Genomic DNA, 16,755 nt, shown 5'->3' on the forward strand with positions numbered 1-16,755 from the left:
AGCTGCAGTGTAGGTTGCGGATGTGGCTTAGATCTGGCGTTGCTGTGGCTGTGATGTAGGCCTGCAGTTGCAGCTCTGATTCGACCCCTAGCCTGGGAACTTCCACATGCCACGGGTGTGGCCCTAAAAAGACAATAAAATAAAATAATACAGTGTTCAATTCATTATTAATGTAATTAACAGCACACTATTGATGTATTATACATTGGTTGTCTTTTTTATTTTATTTTTTTGGCCATAGCGTGCACCGGCTTGAGGTGGAATCTGTTCCCAGAGCAGGAATTGATGGCCATTGTATTATATGTATTCATGTATATATTACATGTACATTATATGTATACATCCCAAACTGTCGTTTCAGCAAGTCATCCATATTAAAAATGATTAACAAGGTAGTTCAGATTCTTTTCTCATACTCAGTTTTTTCAATCCGGTGTGTATTTTTACACTGATGGTATGTCTCAATTCCAACCAGTTGTGTTTCGAGTACTTCATTTAGGGGAAGATATGGATTCTATAACGATAGGTATATTTGCCAGTAAATAATTATCTTCTATTTAGAGTTTGTCTTTTCCCACTAGCATTTAAGCTCCATGAGAGCAGGGAGCTGTATGTCTTGTTGGCTGCTAAGTCTCCAGTGCCTAGAACAGTGCCTGGCACGCAATAGTCACTCAATAAATAACTGCAAATACTTCCATAGAGCTCACCTCGTGCCAGACACAGGTCTATGCCTTTGACATGTATTAACTCATTTAGGCCTCAGGACAACCTGAGGAGGAGGTACTATTATTATTCCCTCTGTACAGAGGAGGAAAATGAGGCCCAGAAAGGTTCAGCCAGATGCTCAAGGTTACACAGCTCCTAAGAGGCAGAGCTGGAATGTGAACCCAGGCTGCTGGCTGCAGAGTCCTTGCTGTGTTTTTTTTTTTTTTTTTTTTTGCTTTTCAGGGCCACTCCCACAGCATATGGAGGGTCCCAGGCTAGGGATCCAATTGGAGCTACAGCTGCTGGCCTACGCCACAGCCACAGCAACACAGGATCCAAGCCACATCTGCAACCTACACCACAGCTCACTGCAACGCAGGATCCTTAACCCACTGATCAAGGCTAGGGATTGAACTCGTAACCTCATGGTTCCTAGTCAGATTTGCTTCTGCTGCGCCACGATGGGAACTCCCCCAGAGTCCTTGCTCTTAACCGTTAAGTGTGACTGGTTACCTAGGAACGGTCTGCGGAATGAAGGAGTGCGTGCTTCCGTGTGGCATGTGTGTGCCAACACAGGTGTATAGCGTTCGTGTGCGAGTCTGACCTTGTATATATACACCTGGTCGTACATGGATGTTCCTGTTTGTGCCTGTGAATACTGAGTGTGTGTCCACGTGTGACTCTGTGAGCTTGCATTTTCCCAAAGGGGTGAAGTGGCTTTGGTGCAGCCTAAATTGGCATGTTTCCAGCCCAGGAGTTGGTGAAGCTGAGAAGGGTCAGAGCTTCTCAAAAAGCTGGTGGAAGGACCACTCACGGTCTGGCCTGGAAAGTGTTATGCAAATGAGATGCAAATGAATGTCTGGTCCTCCACCCCAGACCAATTCTCCAGAAGCCAAGTTGCAGAGGGAACATTTGGGTTGCTTCGACAGCTAGAGACTTGGGGGGTGGTGGGGTGGCAGGGAGGTGCGAGGAACATAAGGATGTATTTATAAATTTGTTCCCTTGAATATGACAAATGGCTATGAATAGAAGCTTCATAACTAAAACCTTATTCATAAAAATATATCCCTATAAATTCTTCACATTTGGTAACATAAGAATATGGTAAAATATATTTTTCATCAATACGCCTTTAAGAATGTGTTTCTAAGTAAATACCTATAAAGAGAATATTTAGTTATGCCTTTCACTCCCCTGCTCTCTGTCCCTCGGGGTCCCTCAGTCTCCTCTCTTGACCCAGTCTGTGCTAAACACCAACTCTTTTCCTTTTTCCTGTCTTTCCTTCCACAGAGGGAGTTTGGGAAGACACACTTGACTTTCTTTTCGGTGCTATTATAATAAAAATCATTCAACAAAATTTAAATTCTCAAAAGAAACAAGCACGTTCTCTCCTGTGCCCTGTGCCCTCCAGCCCCTGGACGAGACTGTCTCCTCTAGCAGGACATCGGCTGAGGAGGCTTCCAGGGCTGGAGCCAAGGATGCTCCCCGACTCCCGCCCCCTTTCTGCCCTGTACCCCAGCCAGGTGGAAGAGACCGAAGTGGTGCTGTCCCTGGAGCAAACGGAGCGACACTCTCGCAGACCCATTCAGCGGGGCACCCCCTCTCAGGAGGATGCTCCTAATCCTGGGGACAGCCTTGGTATGGGCAGGGCTAGGGCTGGGAGGGTGTGTGTTCCCAGGACACCTGGGAGAAAGCCCCAGTGTCTCAATGTGACTCACTTGGCCTTGGCCCTGTGTGATCTGCCTCCTGTCCCCCTTGCTGCCATTTTTTTTTTTTTTTTTTTGGCTGTACCTACGGCAGGCACGCAGAAGGCCATGGCTGAATCCTTAACCACTAGACCACCAGGGAACTCCCTCCTTCCTCTTCTTACTCTGTGAACCACACCAGCTTCCTTAGTGCTCTGGGAACAGACCAGACTTTCACGTCTCAGGGCCTTTGCACCTGCGGTTTCCTTTACCCAGAATGCCCTCCTCTCCTCCTGTGTCCCTGATTGCTTCGGTTTTGTTGCTCTCTGCTCTGAATCCTGCTGTGGCTCCCGACTGCCCCCACTTTCTCTTTGTTCTCTGCTCCCACTTCATTGTTCTTTGGCTTCCAGTACTCCTGACCCTTCCAAGTCTGGCTCCATTCTACCTCTTCCTCCTGCCCTGCTTGACCCCTGCCCCCCAATCCTGGATCGATGAGCTTCCCTCCCTGTTTGTTCTTCAAGGCCTCACCTTCTCCAGACTGCTGCTGGCAACCCATGCTCCTGGGTGTGGTATCCTTTCCTTTTCTGGCTTAGAACTGGCTCAGGGCCACACCTGGACCTCCAGGGACCTTAGAACTTTCTTGAGGGCCTTGGGTCAGGCTTTTCTCCTAACATGCCACCCTCCTGGAACCGAATGGCCCAGTGCTGTTCTGGGCCGCTGGTGAATCTGGTCAGTCATGTGCCATGATCCAGCCGTGTACCTTTTAATACTAAAATATTTCCCCACCATTGGGCAGTTGCTACTGTCCTGAGCCTACTGTGTGCCCCCACATGTTGGCTTCTCCCCTAGGACCCTCCAGGGCCTCACCACAATCTGGTAACTGAAGGGACAGCACCTGGCCCAGCAGAGGTCCTCCAAGACTGAGCTCCCAGCACTGTGAACGGGGTCCACACTGATTATTCAGTCCACTGTGCTCCCTGGGGGTGGCATGGAGGGTCTGCCCGTCACCCAGGGTGACCGTCCTCTGTCTTCTCCATCTGTGTCCTGCAGACACCTCTGGTCCCCGGATCCTGGCCTTCCTGCACCCCCCTACCCTGAGTGAAGCTGCCCTGGCCGCTGACCCCCGTCGCTTCTGTAGCCCTGACCTCCGTCGCCTCCTGGCACCGATCCTGGATGGGACTTCAGTAGCTGCCACCCCCAGCGCACCCCCGGCCACATGGCGCCCCCTAAGTCCTCTTCCGGTAAGCAGTCCCTTCCAGTTCAGCCCTGAGGATCCAGGCTCTTTTCGGCCTTTGGCTTGAACCTTGCTATTCTCTGGGACTCGGTTGCTCCATCTGTGTCATAGAAGGGCTGGGAGGAGATGGCATCCGGGGTTCCTTTAAGATCGAGACTCCAGATTCTTCGACTGTTACCTGGACCAAAACCTAGGATGTTTGGGACTGGCCTGGGGGACCCCCTCGCGCTTAGGACCAAGCATCCAGGCTCTCTGAAGTTTGACCTCGAAGAGTCAAGAATGTGTAACATCTTAAGTTACACAAACCTGGATTCAAATCCTGACTCTGCCACTTACAGCTGTGTTACTCTGGGCACGTGGGGCCTCAATTTCTTCGCCTGGAAAATTAGGATAATATCAAGTAGCCATGTCATTGGTTACTGTGAGGGTTCAATGAAATCATTCATGGAAAGCACTTAGTAGGGGCTTGGCACCTAGTAGGTGCTCGACAGACTGTAATGGTTACTGGTTTTATCTAAGAGTCTGGATAGTCTGACCTTTGATTCAGGGGTCCATATTATCTGCTGTTGACTTTCCATATCCCCACTGTCACGACCCCCTCCCCCCCAAAATATCTTCTCTCCACCAGAGAAATAAACGGTGACCTTTGGCCTCACCCTTTACCCTTGGGACAACTGGGCTTTTCAGTGTTTTCCCCCAGACTGCAAGACCTTTAACCCCAGAGGGTTAAATATCTTGGCCTCAGGCTTTGGTCTTTTGAACTTTTGATGTCAGGCACTGAGACTTTTGAATACCCAGGTTCACAACTCACATTTGCTGTTTGACCCACTTGGTGTCCCAGCTATCTGGTGTTTGACCCTCACCTCTACCCCTGAGCGCAAGTGTTTAGCTGGCCTTACCGCTGCCGTCTCCCAGGCTCAAGGCGTCCTCAAGTCTCTACTCTCTCCCCACAGGCTGATCTCCCAGATGAACTGCTTGCAGACGTGGAGAACGCACACAAATTCTTTGCCTCTGGGAAAGACCTGGATGCAGTGGAGACAGACCTAGATATAGCTCAGGTAAGGGCTAGCGTACGTTTGCCTCTGGGTTCTGGCATATCTAAGCTTTCGAGAAGGATGGTGGGACGGTTAAGGGGAGGAGGGGATGGATGGATAGATGGGCAGCTGCATCATTAGGTGGATGATGGCAGAGAGGCGGATGGCTGATGCTTAGCTACTCGGATGGATGATGGATATTTGGATGGGTAGCTGGATAGATAGGCCGTTGGGTAGATGATAGATGGATAATGCCTGGAAGATTGATGGACTGGATAGATAAGTGACAGTGGTATGATGTATTAGCTGTATATCACTTTGTAACAGATGACCCCAAAACTCAGCGCCTTAAAACAAACATTTATTATATCACACAGTTTCTGAGAATGAGGTATCTGGGAGCAGCTTAGCGGAATGGTTTTTTCTCAGTCTCTCATGAGGTTGAAGTCAAGCTCTCAGTCAAGGCTACAGTCATCTGGGGCCAGAGGGTCTCCTTCTGAACTCATGCCCTCCATCCCTCACTGGCTTTGGCTGCAGGTCTCACTTCCTCACCACGTGGGCCTGTACTGAGGCTGCCTAAACATCCTCACAGCATGGCAGCCGACTTCCCCCAGAAAAAGTAATCCAAGAGACAGAGAGTGGACCCAAGACAGGAGGGACGTGGTCTTTTATATCCCCAAAGATCCATGACTCTCGCTCACACAAAATATACCTACCCCCTTGCAAGGCCCCCCAAGTCTCCTCCCATTATAGCATCACTTTAAGTCCAGAGCCTCATCACCTAAATCAGGTCTGGGTTATGTCAAAGCACCTCGAATACAGTTCCTCTTGACCTGTTGGCCTGTGGACTAAAGAGACACATTGTCTGCCACCCACAGGTCCAACATCCAGGGGTGGGACAGGGATAGAATAACTGCCCAAAATACTCCTATTCAAAAAAGCGGAACGGTGGGCACACAGGTATCACTGGTCTACAGCAGTTTTGAAATCCAGTTGGACAAATATCAAAAGTTCCTTGGTCAGGAGTTTCCGCTGTCGCACAGTGGGTTAAGAATCCGACTGCAGCAACTCAGGTTGCTGTGGAGGTGTGGGTTTGATCCCTGGCCTGGCGCAGTGGGTTAAAGGATCCAGTGTTGCTTCAGCTGTGGCTCAGATTCAGTCCCTTGCCTGGAATTTCAATATGCCACAGTGTGGCCATTTAAAAAAAAAAAAAAAAGTTCCTTGGTCAGAACTCATTCCTACTTCTTCCCAGGAGTTTTTCTCCATGGTTCTTGGCCCCACCCTCTGGGTGCTTGGGAATTCTTCAAGTCATCCTTCCTTTTTCATAAAAGGGTAACATGTTTTCATAGTGGGGTGACTGCTTATGGAACTTTAAGGATCCAAGATCTCTTTTCATTTGGCACCATCTCTGGCCCTTTCAGCGCATGCTGGCAATGCTTCTGTTCATATAATTCTCTTCAAACAAACAAACAAACAAACAACTTTGTGTGTCTTACATGAATCTCTTTGGATGTTTGTTTACTCCATTAGACAAAAGCCATACCCACAAACCTCTGAGATAAACCCTTCTCTACTTCAGGCTTCTGTCGAGATGGCTGAGGTTTAATAGAAGCCCTGCTGTTGGACTGAAGGGATCCATGAGGCACATCCTTAAACTCTAGAGCACCTTTTGTCTGACTGAGGATATCCCAGGGACACCTTTTGTCTTTCTGAGGTCTTAACGAGGAATTTTAGGGAGTTCCAGTCATGGCTCAGTGGTTAACGAATCTGACTAGGAACCATGAGGTTGCGGGTTCGATCCCTGGCCTTGCTCAGTGGGTTAAGGATCTGGCGTTGTCGTGAGCTGTGGTGTGGGTCGCAGATGCGGCTCGGATCCCGTGTTGCTGTGGCTCTGGCGTAGGCTGGTGGCTGCAGCTCCAATTGGACCCCTAGCCTGGGAACCTCCATATGCCACGGGAGCGGCCCTCAAAAGGCAAAAAGACAACAACAACAACAACAACAACAAAAACCAAGGAATTTTACAAGCACACCCTGAGCTTAATTTTTAGAGCATGCTTTCCTGAGAGTACCCTTCTTTGTTCAGAAACCATGTCTTCATTTTAGCGTCACTTGCCATTTGGGGAGTTTCCAGTCAGCAGACCCCAGGTGAGAGGCAGAATCCTTCAGACTGCTAAGTTTGCCCAAGACTTCTCATGTCAGCCTCATGTGTGGGGGTCCCCAGGGCCACTCTCACTTAGGGCAGCTCTCTACAAATCCAGAGATTCCCACGGCCTCCCTCAGGTTTGGCAATTCACTAGAACCAGTCATAAAACTTAGGAAAGCACTAGCCTTTTTTTTTTTTTTTTTTTAATGGCCTCTCCTGCATCATATGGAAGTTCCCAGGCTAGTGGTTGAATGGGAGCTACAGCTGCTAACCTGTACCTCAGCCACAGCAATGCTGGATCCTTAACCCACTGAGCAAAGCCTGAGATCGAACCCACATCTTCCTGGACACTATGTCGGGTACTTAACCCATTGAGCCACAGTGTGAACTCCAAAAGCACTCTGCTTATGATTACACTCTTCTCATAGCAAAAGAATATTAGAGCCAAAGGAAGAGATTCATAGGGTGGAATCTGGGATGGAGAGAATCCCAAATGCAACTTTCCCATCCCAGGACGGTTTTACGCTCCTGGCATTGATGTGTGGCAACTGGCCAGTGAGTCCAGGAAGCTCACCCCAGCTTTGGTCTCCAGAGTTTTTTTTTTTTTTTTTTTCTTTTTAGGGCTGTACCCATGGCATATGGAAGTTCCCAAGCTATGGGTTGGATCAGAGCTGCAGCTGCCGCCTACACCACAGCCACAGCCACAGCAGATCCAAGCTGCATCTGCGACCTATACCACAACTTGCAGCAAGGCCAGATCCTTAACCCACTGGGTGAGGCCAGAGATGGAACCTGCATCCTCATGGATGGAACTCCATCTTTTTTCCTCCCCCCGCCGCCCCATATCTTTATAAGCTAATGTTGGAAGTCACACACCATCATCTCAGTACCCTATTGTTACCAGGGCAGCCCCCTAGGCCCTCCAACAGGAGACATGGATACCGAGGGGTGAGGTCTGTGGGGGCCATCTTGGCAGCTGGCCACGAGAGTCCTTCTACCCATTTCACAGATGAGGAAATGGAAGTTCAGACTCTTGTCCCCAGGCATACAGCTCAGAAGTGGTGGAAATGGGACTGCAGCCCAGGCCCACCCAAGACCGAGGCTCGTGCTCCTAACTCCCTCCTGCCCTCCGCAGGACGCCGACGCTCTGGATTTGGAGATGCTGGCCCCCTACATCTCCATGGATGATGACTTCCAGCTCAACTCCAGCGAGCAGCTGCCCAGGGCCTACCACCGACTTTCAGGGGCTGTCCCCCGGCCCCGTGCTCGGAGTTTCCACGGCATGTCGCCCCCAACCCCTGAGCCCACTCTGCTGCCCCGCTGGGGGAGCGACCCCCGGCTGAGCTGCTCCAGCCCTTCCAGAGGGGTCCCCTCAGCAGCTTCCCCCAGGGCTGGGGCCCGGAAGAGGTGAGCCACAGTGGAGGGGGTATGAGGGAAGTGTAGAGAGGGCCCCAACCCTGTCTTTCTCCTCCCTCCTCCTGCCCTGAGCTCAGGCCCTCAGTGTGCCCAGCACAGGCTATGTTTGTTCCAGCCTTTACAGCTTTGCCTAGGCTGTACCCCCATCTGGAGGGCCCTCTAGAGACCCCTTGTTTATCCACATCCCATCAATCAGCCCGGGCCCTCACCTTTAGAGCAATTTGCATCTGGCCTAGTGACAATTTTTGTCATAGTTAAGAGGACCTTGCCACAGCATCAGAGAAACTGTCTAGAACTCAGCTTCCTAACACCTTTGAGGACCTGCTGAAAGCTATGGTCTCTTCCCAAGAAAATGTACACACACATGCAGGCACACAGTTTTGCACATAACTTCAGGGGCTACATGTCCCCCTTCCAAAGATGTCAGATGACTAGAACTCAAGCGTTTGCTCTTTGAGTTGTAGGCACGTGCCCATTTAGTCTCCAAGGTAGTCTCGTTACCATCCTTATAAGGCTTTCACGGACACGTGTCTTCATTTCCCCAGGCTCCCAGCTTGGTGCTAGATATGCAGTGGGTGCCTAATAAAGATGCACTAAATGAAAGAGGGAGGGTATTAGTGAACACAGTAGGTGGATGGACGGATGGGGAGTGGCTGGATGGGCAGGTGGGTGACTGGATGGAGAGCTGGATGGAAGTCGTATGGGTGGGTGGGTGATGGATCACTGGAGAGAGAAATGGGAAGAGGGACTGGGGGATGGGTGAATGGATGGCTTGGTGGGCGTGTGAGTAAAGGAATAAATCAGTGCCTGGGGGAGTGAATGAAGCTCGTCACCTGCCCACAGCTGCCCGGGTTTGCTGGGTTCTGAGATTCTTGCCTGTCTTCCTCCAGGGCCCTGGCCCAGAGCTCAGAGGATGAGGCAGAGGGGGTGGAGCTGCTGGGAGTGAGACCCCCCAAACGGTCCCCCAGCCCAGAACCTGAAAACTTCCTGCTGCCTCCCCTCAGCCTGGTATGTGCGGGGATTTGTGGGATTCTCTGGCCCTCAGAAGCCAGCAGGCTTAAACCTCCTGTTCTACAGACGGAAAAACCAGAAGGGCAAGGGCCGGCTGAAGCACACTGGCCGGCCGGTCGATTCGCCGGTTCAGGTGATAGGTATGGAAGGGCTTTGCGAATAGATGTAAGATGGTGGCAAGTGCCAAGGAGAACAAGTCAAGGCAGAGGGAGAGATGCCATGGCCGAGTGTCTGTAGGGATCTTCTCTGCTCTCACGGAAACCCCCCTCCCGAAGCCAACACAGGTCTTGGCTTTGGATTATTAGTGTGGCTTTAAGAGTATAGACACTAGGAGTTCCCTGGTGGCCTAGTGGTTAAGCATTCAGCACTGTCACTTCTGTGGTGTGGGAATCACTTCAATCCCTGGCCCTGGAACTTCTGCAAGCCTCAGGCACGGCCAGAAAAAAAAGTGCAGACAAGACTAGAGTCAGACTGGAGTTCCCATCGTGGCGCAGTGGAAACGAATCCGACTAGGAACGATGAGGTTCCGGGTTCGATCCCTGGCCTCGCTCAGTGGGTTAAGGATCCAGCGTTGCCGTGAGCTGTGGTGTAGGTGGCAGACGTGGCTTGGATGTGGCATTGCTGTGGCTGTGGTGTAGGATGGCAGCTGGAGCTCTGATTGAACCCCTAGCCTGGGAACCTCCATATGCCACAGGTGTGGCCCTAAAAAGCCAAAAAAAAAAAAAAAAGATTAGAGTCAGACTGACTTAGGTTTGAGTCCCATGTCCACCACCTCATAACTGTGAGACGTCACCTGCGTCTTGGGTGGCTGATGTCACCGCTCTGAGCCTCAGTTTCCTCATCTGGAAAGTAGTTACATTTCACAGGATGGGCATGAGATGCAATGCAATCAGGCCCTTCGCCGATCCTCAGTGGGCTGTGGGCAAATGCTTGTATAAAACAAACCCACAAAAGCAGCACCCGTGGTTTCTCACTCTGAACAGGGCTGTTTGAACGTGAGAGTATGGTTGATAATATCTGAGCTCATGTGCCATACGCTGAGGCACTCAGCACATGCCGAGACAGCACGCTTAAATGGGGCGCTGAGGAAAATCCAGGACCACGGCTGCTGGCAAAGGTGTGGGCGGCACCTAGGACTCAGCGAGGGCTGGGAGCTGGCACTGTCCCTCCCTGAAGGCACAGGGCAGGATGTGGTCCCCGGATCCTGGAGAGAGTAGGGCCAGCTCTTGTAAGAGCTGAAACCTTCCGCAGAAGGCAGGTGGCCAACCCCAGCGGCCCAGCGGGGAAGCAATTAGGTCCAGCAGCCCGTCTCCCTCCTTCTACTCTTGCTGCCATCTCCCGTCGCCTGACCCCAAATGCGCAGAGCAAGGCTGCGTGTGGCTGGGAGTCCACACGCACAGATCAGCCTGCTGGGGCAAGGAGGGGAGAACGAGGCTCTGGACTGCCACTCTCCCACAGCCACAGAGCCGGGGAGAGGCCGCTGAACCCCACGCTGCCCTTAATGATGGCAGCGTCTCAGCTCCTTGGACATGATGATGGTGGTGATGGTAGGGGCTTTGTCTCTGTCCCACAGAGTTTCCTTCTGACAGGAGGGCCAGCCCCAGGGAGCCGGCAGGACCCTGGCACCCACCTCCTGGAACTGAATGAGCCCCTGGGTGAGTAGCCACCTGGGCAGACAGAGAGGCCCTGGGTCCCCCTCTCCTGTGGGAGGTGCCTTAGATGGCTGGGGGGGGGGGCGACCCTGAGGGGTTGGGCAGGGGGCTGCTGCCAGCGCCTGGACACAATCCTAATGGAAACAGGCCGCCCCTTGCTCTTCTCAGGGGCACCGAGGCAGGGGAGAGAGGCCCAGAGGGAGGCAGGGCTGGCCAAATCTGCCTCTTGAGGTGGAAACTGAGCCTGGGTCCGGAAACCTGTGTCTGATTGTGCCTTGGTCATTCCCAGCTGGGTGTCTGTGGGCACTGGTTTCTGCTATATCAAGAGTTTGTACTTTAAGGCGATGTCCTGAGGATTTGTGGGGATGCAGAACAAGAAGCGCTTAGCACCAGACCCATTTCACAATAAACGCTCAGGAAATGTCACCCTTGTGGTGATGCTGGTTCCAGAGCCCACCCTTCCCCTCACTTCTGCCCCCTGCAGGGTACAAGACAAGCTGCTGTTTCTGCTTGTGTTGCTTCCACCATCTCCCACCCAAAACCTCCAGGCATCAGCCAGAGAGAGCTTTCGTTTTTCTTTTTTTCTTTTTTGTCTTTTGGGGGCCACACCTGCTGCGTATGGAGGTTCCCAGGCTAGGGGTCCAATTGGAGCTACAGCTGCTGCTCTACACCACAGCCACAGCAACGCCAGATCAGAGCCATGTCTGCAACCTACACCATAGCTCCCGGCAACAATGGATCCTTACTTAACCCACTGAGCAAGGCCAGGGATCGAACCCACAACCTCATGGTTCCTAGTCGGATTCGTTAACCATTGAGCCACGATGGGAACTCCAATGTCGTTATTCGATTATTGTCAGTCATACAGGGCAGGGGTCCTCCACTGTGTGTGCGAGGCTGGGCAGTGGCTGGGCAGAGAGAGCCGACATTTATCTAGTGCTCACTTTGTGCCAAGCTTTGTGCTAAATCTGTTATGTAAGTGATCCAATCGATTCCCCTCACTGGAATGCCAGCCCCGTGAAGGCAGCAAGTTTCCTCTGTCCTGTTCACTGCTGTGTCTGCCGTGCTTGGCACACACCAGGTATTCAGTAAGTTTTTGTAGGGGGGGCTGTGCCCACAGCATTTGGAAGTTCCCAGGCCAGGGATCAAACCTGAGCCTCAGCAGTGAGAACACCAGATCCTTAAGCCATTAGGCCACCAGGGAACTCCCTCCCCTCAATAACTATTTTTTGAATGAGTGATTCTCATGAAGGAGGTGGGTCTAAGTATCCCTGTTTTCCAGATAACAAGAGCTCACTGAGCGCTGTTCAAAGCGCTTTACATGGATTCACTCAATTACCCTCCTAACAGCCCTGGGAGGGAGGTTCTGCTCTTAGCCCACTTTGCAGACAGACGAGGTTAGGTGAGGCAAGGAGAGGTAACGTCACCTGCCCCCGGGGCATACAGCAAGTGAACAGTAGAGCCTGGATTCAAACTCAGGCAGCAACTGGCTCTGGGCTTCCTGACTCCTGCCTTAAACATCCTGGACACCTGAGGCTCAGGGAGACCGTGCCCAGGATTTCACTCCTGGTTGAATACAGGCATGCCAGCCTCGCCAGCCATACTCTTAACTGTTTGGAAGGGAGGCCGGGTTAGGGTGCATGACTCCTGTGAATTGCTTATCTTCCGTCTCCCCCACAGGCCTGGGCCCCTCCCTGCTCTCCCTCTCCCGGGATGAGGACGCCGCCCAGTCCAGGAGCCACTTCCAGCCAGCGGCAGACTTGGCCCAGGCCCACTGAGCCCAGCCCTCTTCCCACCTCCCTCCCACCCCCCGCAGAGAGGACGCCAATCATACTCCAAGCCGGCAGCCAACGCACAGGGTGGGGGTGCCGGGAGAGGGGTTCCCTCTCCTCTCAGGGGCCCCCACCCGCCTTGGGCCTACCTCAGCCCCCACCCCTCCGTACCCCCTACTGTCTGGGGGCGCTCTGGAGTGGTCTCAGCTCAGTGACCTCTGGGAGGGGGTTCCTGGCCCCCTCCTGCTTCTCTCAGGACTTCCCTTGGGGTTCTCAATACCGGTTACCTCATCCCTTTCTCCAGCTCTCTCGGCTTTGCTTTCAGTAATCAGGGGTTGGGGAGGGTTCAGAGCTATATTTGCAGGCTTGGGGGAGTGTGGATAACCATCACCAGGTTTCTTTCCATCTTTCTTTCATTCTTATTTTGATTTTTGTTGTTTTCATGATGTTTTTAATCACTGCAAATTACCTGCGGTTCATAATAATGTGGAACTCTCATCTCCCACCCCACCCCCCGCCCCAACTCAGGTGTCAATGGGGAGCGGGGGCCCTCTGGGTCAGATCTCATACCTCAAAATAGATTTCTAATCAAGCTCTTAGCTTCCCAAGTGGCCCCTCAGCTCTGCCCACTCCTCCGCCCTGGACTTCTGCTGGCCCCTCCCTGGCATAGACACCAGCTCCATTGGTGGGCTTCCACTGGGGGCGGGCCTCCACTGACACCTAGGACAGTTAGCTGGAGCCCCCAACCTCTGCTTCCAGACCTTAAACAGCAACATTCTATGGTTCTAGACCACAAAACCCCCAGCGTGGTCTGCTTCAGGCCTTGCAGCCTCCAAAAGCTCTGATTCCAGATGTCACAGTCTTCAGTTCTTTCTTGTTCTAGACTGTGCAACCTCTGAAATCGATTTTCCTGTTTCACAGTCTCTAAGGTTGTCTGGTTCTAGGCCTCACAGCCTCCAACTCCCGCAGGCCCATAACCATCAGCGTCCTCTGGCTCTAGAGCTCTCCCCATAAAGATTGCTTGTTCTCGATGGCACATACCCCAACTCCTGCTGATTCTGGCTCTTACGGCCAATGATTTCCTTTGATTCTGGACCCCGCAACCCTAAGCTTTGAATTGCTTCTAGTCTTCCTGATCTGTAATGCATTTGGTTGGTTCCAAATCCAGGCTTCCGAATGTCTAAATCATTTTGATTCTAAACCTCAAGATGCCCAGCTCAATTCTTTTTCAATGCTACATGCAAGACTTGCTTTTCTCATCAAAAAGAAGCAAAATGGGTTTCCCGTCTTGATCTTATACCAAGTACCTTCAGAACCACACTTTTTAGTTCATTTTTGCTCTAGACCTTAGGATCTCTACCATCTACTGGGTCTGGACTATATAACCTTTACACCTTGCGGTTTCCAGGGCCCTCTGATTGCGGATCTGATGACCTCTCTTTTCTCTGGTTTTAGAAATTGGCTTCGAATGTCTTCTGATTCCACACCTCATCCTATACCTGCCTGGATTCTAGACAATCTCCAATTCCCCCTCATTCCACATCTTATGGCTCCAAATCACCCTGCGTCTAGAACTTGGCCTTCACACATCTTCGGATTAGAGACCTTGCCCTATAAAATTTTCTGGTTCTAGGCCTACTGCTCTAAACTCCTGATTCTAGAGCTTATGACCCCAAATTCCTTTTGGTTCCAGAACTTGGTCTTAAATTCAGTCCTTACTCTAGAAATTCCTCTGGTTCTAGGCCTCACAGCCTCCAAGTGCCTCTGATCTCAGATCCAAATTCTTCTGATTCTAGAAATCAGCCTCCAAATGCTTCTGATTTGAGAGTCTGGACCTCTCCCTGTAGACTCCTCTGGTTCTGAATCTTAAAACCTCTGACTCAGATTCTGGGCTTCCCACCCGACTCCACTTGCTCCAATTCCTACTCTTAAGTCTTCCTATTCCAGATCCCCCCCTCCAGGTCCTTGTGCTAGTGGACTTCATGCTCAAGCCTCTTCATTCTCAAGCTCCTATCCCTAAAATTTCTCCGTCCTAGAACTCCCTCCATCCCCCACCTCTCAGCCAGCCAGATGTGCACGTACCTTTACCTAACCCCCAGGTATCCGGGGAACCTGGGGCTCCCTCACAACCCACAGACTTCCCCAGCCGCGCAGGCACACGCACAGACCTTCTGCATATCATGGGGTGGGACGAGAAGACAGGTCTCCTCAGTACTCCGCTACCACTTATGTGTCCCTGTCCCACCCTTCTTTCTACGATGGTGCTACTCTTACCCTTGAAGAGGCCTCCCTCTCTCAACCCAATTCACTCCCTTTTTGGAAGGCACTTCTCACTCTTTTGTCCAGGGATGGCCTGTCCCGATTGGTGCTATGGGGAGAGAAGGGCCTGACCCCTCCCTCCCTCTGGGGGTGACCTGGGCCCTCAATGGGGGGAATTGTGCTGGGCTGGGGGAGGGAAAGGGACTGAACCGACAATGCTGGCTCTGAAACCCACTAATCTTTAAACTCCTATAAAGATCTCTCCTTGGTAGGCACCAGCGCTCTTGTGTGTTGACTCATCTGTAGGGTCATGTCACCAGGTGTGGGTGCACTGGGTGTCCATGTCACTCTGTGATTCTGTGTGTGAGTGACACTGTGTTCCCATGTAGGTCTGTAACACTCTGTGTCTGGTGATGTTTTCATTCTGTGTGTATCTCTGTGACACAATTCTGTGAACCTGTGTATGGAGAGGGCTGTGTTTCCTCCTACACATATTAGTGTCTGGGTGAAGTGATTCAGCCTTACGTGTGTTTCTCATTACTTTGGATTTCTGTGTTCTGAGTGTAGGAGGCACTGCAATTTTTTTTTTTTTTTTGGTACCTATGTGTTGTCTGTGTAGTGTTGCGATTCTAGATATACCTATGGGGCTGTTGTGACACTAATTCTGTGTACTGATGTCTGCCTGACATGATTCTCTGTGTGTGTGTGCGCATGTGCAAAGGAGAAATCGTGAGTCTACAGATTCACGTGTGGATGGGTGTGCCTGTTCTGTCATGTCACCCTCATAAACCCTCTCCTATGTTCCACAAAGGAATCTTTTCAAAGGAAGAAAACGATTTTTTTTTTTCTTTTTAGGGCCGCACCTACAGCATATGGAAGTTCCCAGGCTAGGGGTCATCTTGGAGCTACAGCTACCGGCCTACACCATGTCACAGCAATGCGGGATCCAAGCTGTGCTGACAACCTATACCACAGCTGATTGCAATGCTGGATCTTTAACCCACTGAGCAAGGCCAGGGATCGAACCCACATCCTCATGGATGAGCGTCAGGCTCATTTCTGCTGAGCCACAACGGGAACTCCCAGAAAACCATTTTGAAGCCTTGGCACTTCCTGTTCCCTCTGTTTTAAATGTCTTTCTCCCTTCCCCCATCCTCCCTTAGTTACCTTCTAGTCATACTTCAGATCTTGGTTCAGACATCCCCTCCTCCAAGTCTTCCCTGCCCACCCCAGCCGGGTGAGGTTCTCCCACAACCTCCTGAGAGCTAACCCCCAACCACCACCCACTCTATCATAGCTTTACATACTCAGTCCCACTTTGAGTACTTATAATGGAGTGGAGTCGGATATAAAAAGTCCTTACTCTGTGTTAGGCCCTCTGTCACTTTATTTATGTGATTTTATCAAACTCTTCTCTAATCCTATACCATAGGCTCAGTTGTGATCCCAATTTGCAGAGGATGAAACTGAGGTTCAAAGAGGATGGTCACTTGCTCAAGGTCACACACCAGGGAAGGACTGAGCCAGACTCGAATCCACACACACCAAAAAAAAAAACAAAAAACAAAAAACAAAAAACCAAACCAAAACAAAACTAACCCACAAGGTAGGCTCTGGAATATACAGCGACGGTAGAGGAGGAATTGAGAGCACAGGAATTAGGGGGGACAGGTTCAAGTTCTGCCTCATCCACTTTCTCCTTGCACTACCTTGGGCAAGCGCATTGATCTCTGCAAATCTCACTGTCCTTATCTGTAAAATAGACATGGTACAAGTATTTACTTTCGAGGGCGACTTCTGGCTGTGGTAGGACAAGAGTGACAGGATAAGAAGGTTTGAGGGTG

At 51.3% G+C, this 16,755-nt stretch overlaps 1 protein-coding gene across 5 annotated transcripts in view; it reads left to right on the top strand.

Moving 5' to 3' along the window:
- Positions 1-15,189, top strand: part of HIF3A (hypoxia inducible factor 3 subunit alpha) — a 32,951-nt gene extending 17,762 nt beyond the window's left edge. For 2 of the 5 annotated variants that reach the window (XM_047789674.1, XM_047789677.1), the window contains 7 exons: positions 2,225-2,343; positions 3,441-3,631; positions 4,578-4,682; positions 7,937-8,208; positions 9,108-9,225; positions 10,802-10,883; positions 12,561-15,189. In XM_047789674.1, the coding sequence (XP_047645630.1) occupies positions 2,225-2,343; positions 3,441-3,631; positions 4,578-4,682; positions 7,937-8,208; positions 9,108-9,225; positions 10,802-10,883; positions 12,561-12,658 (985 nt within the window). In that variant the 3' untranslated portion in view covers positions 12,659-15,189. Of the gene's footprint in view, positions 1-2,224; positions 2,344-3,440; positions 3,632-4,577; positions 4,683-7,936; positions 8,209-9,107; positions 9,604-10,801; positions 10,884-12,560 lie in introns of those variants that run through there. The other 3 variants (XM_047789673.1, XM_047789675.1, XM_047789676.1) reach the window with 2 other exon arrangements.
- Positions 15,190-16,755: the final 1,566 nt, after the last annotated feature.

The sequence above is a fragment of the Phacochoerus africanus genome, chromosome 8, assembly GCF_016906955.1.
Source record: "Phacochoerus africanus isolate WHEZ1 chromosome 8, ROS_Pafr_v1, whole genome shotgun sequence".
Classification (NCBI taxonomy): domain Eukaryota; kingdom Metazoa; phylum Chordata; class Mammalia; order Artiodactyla; family Suidae; genus Phacochoerus; species Phacochoerus africanus.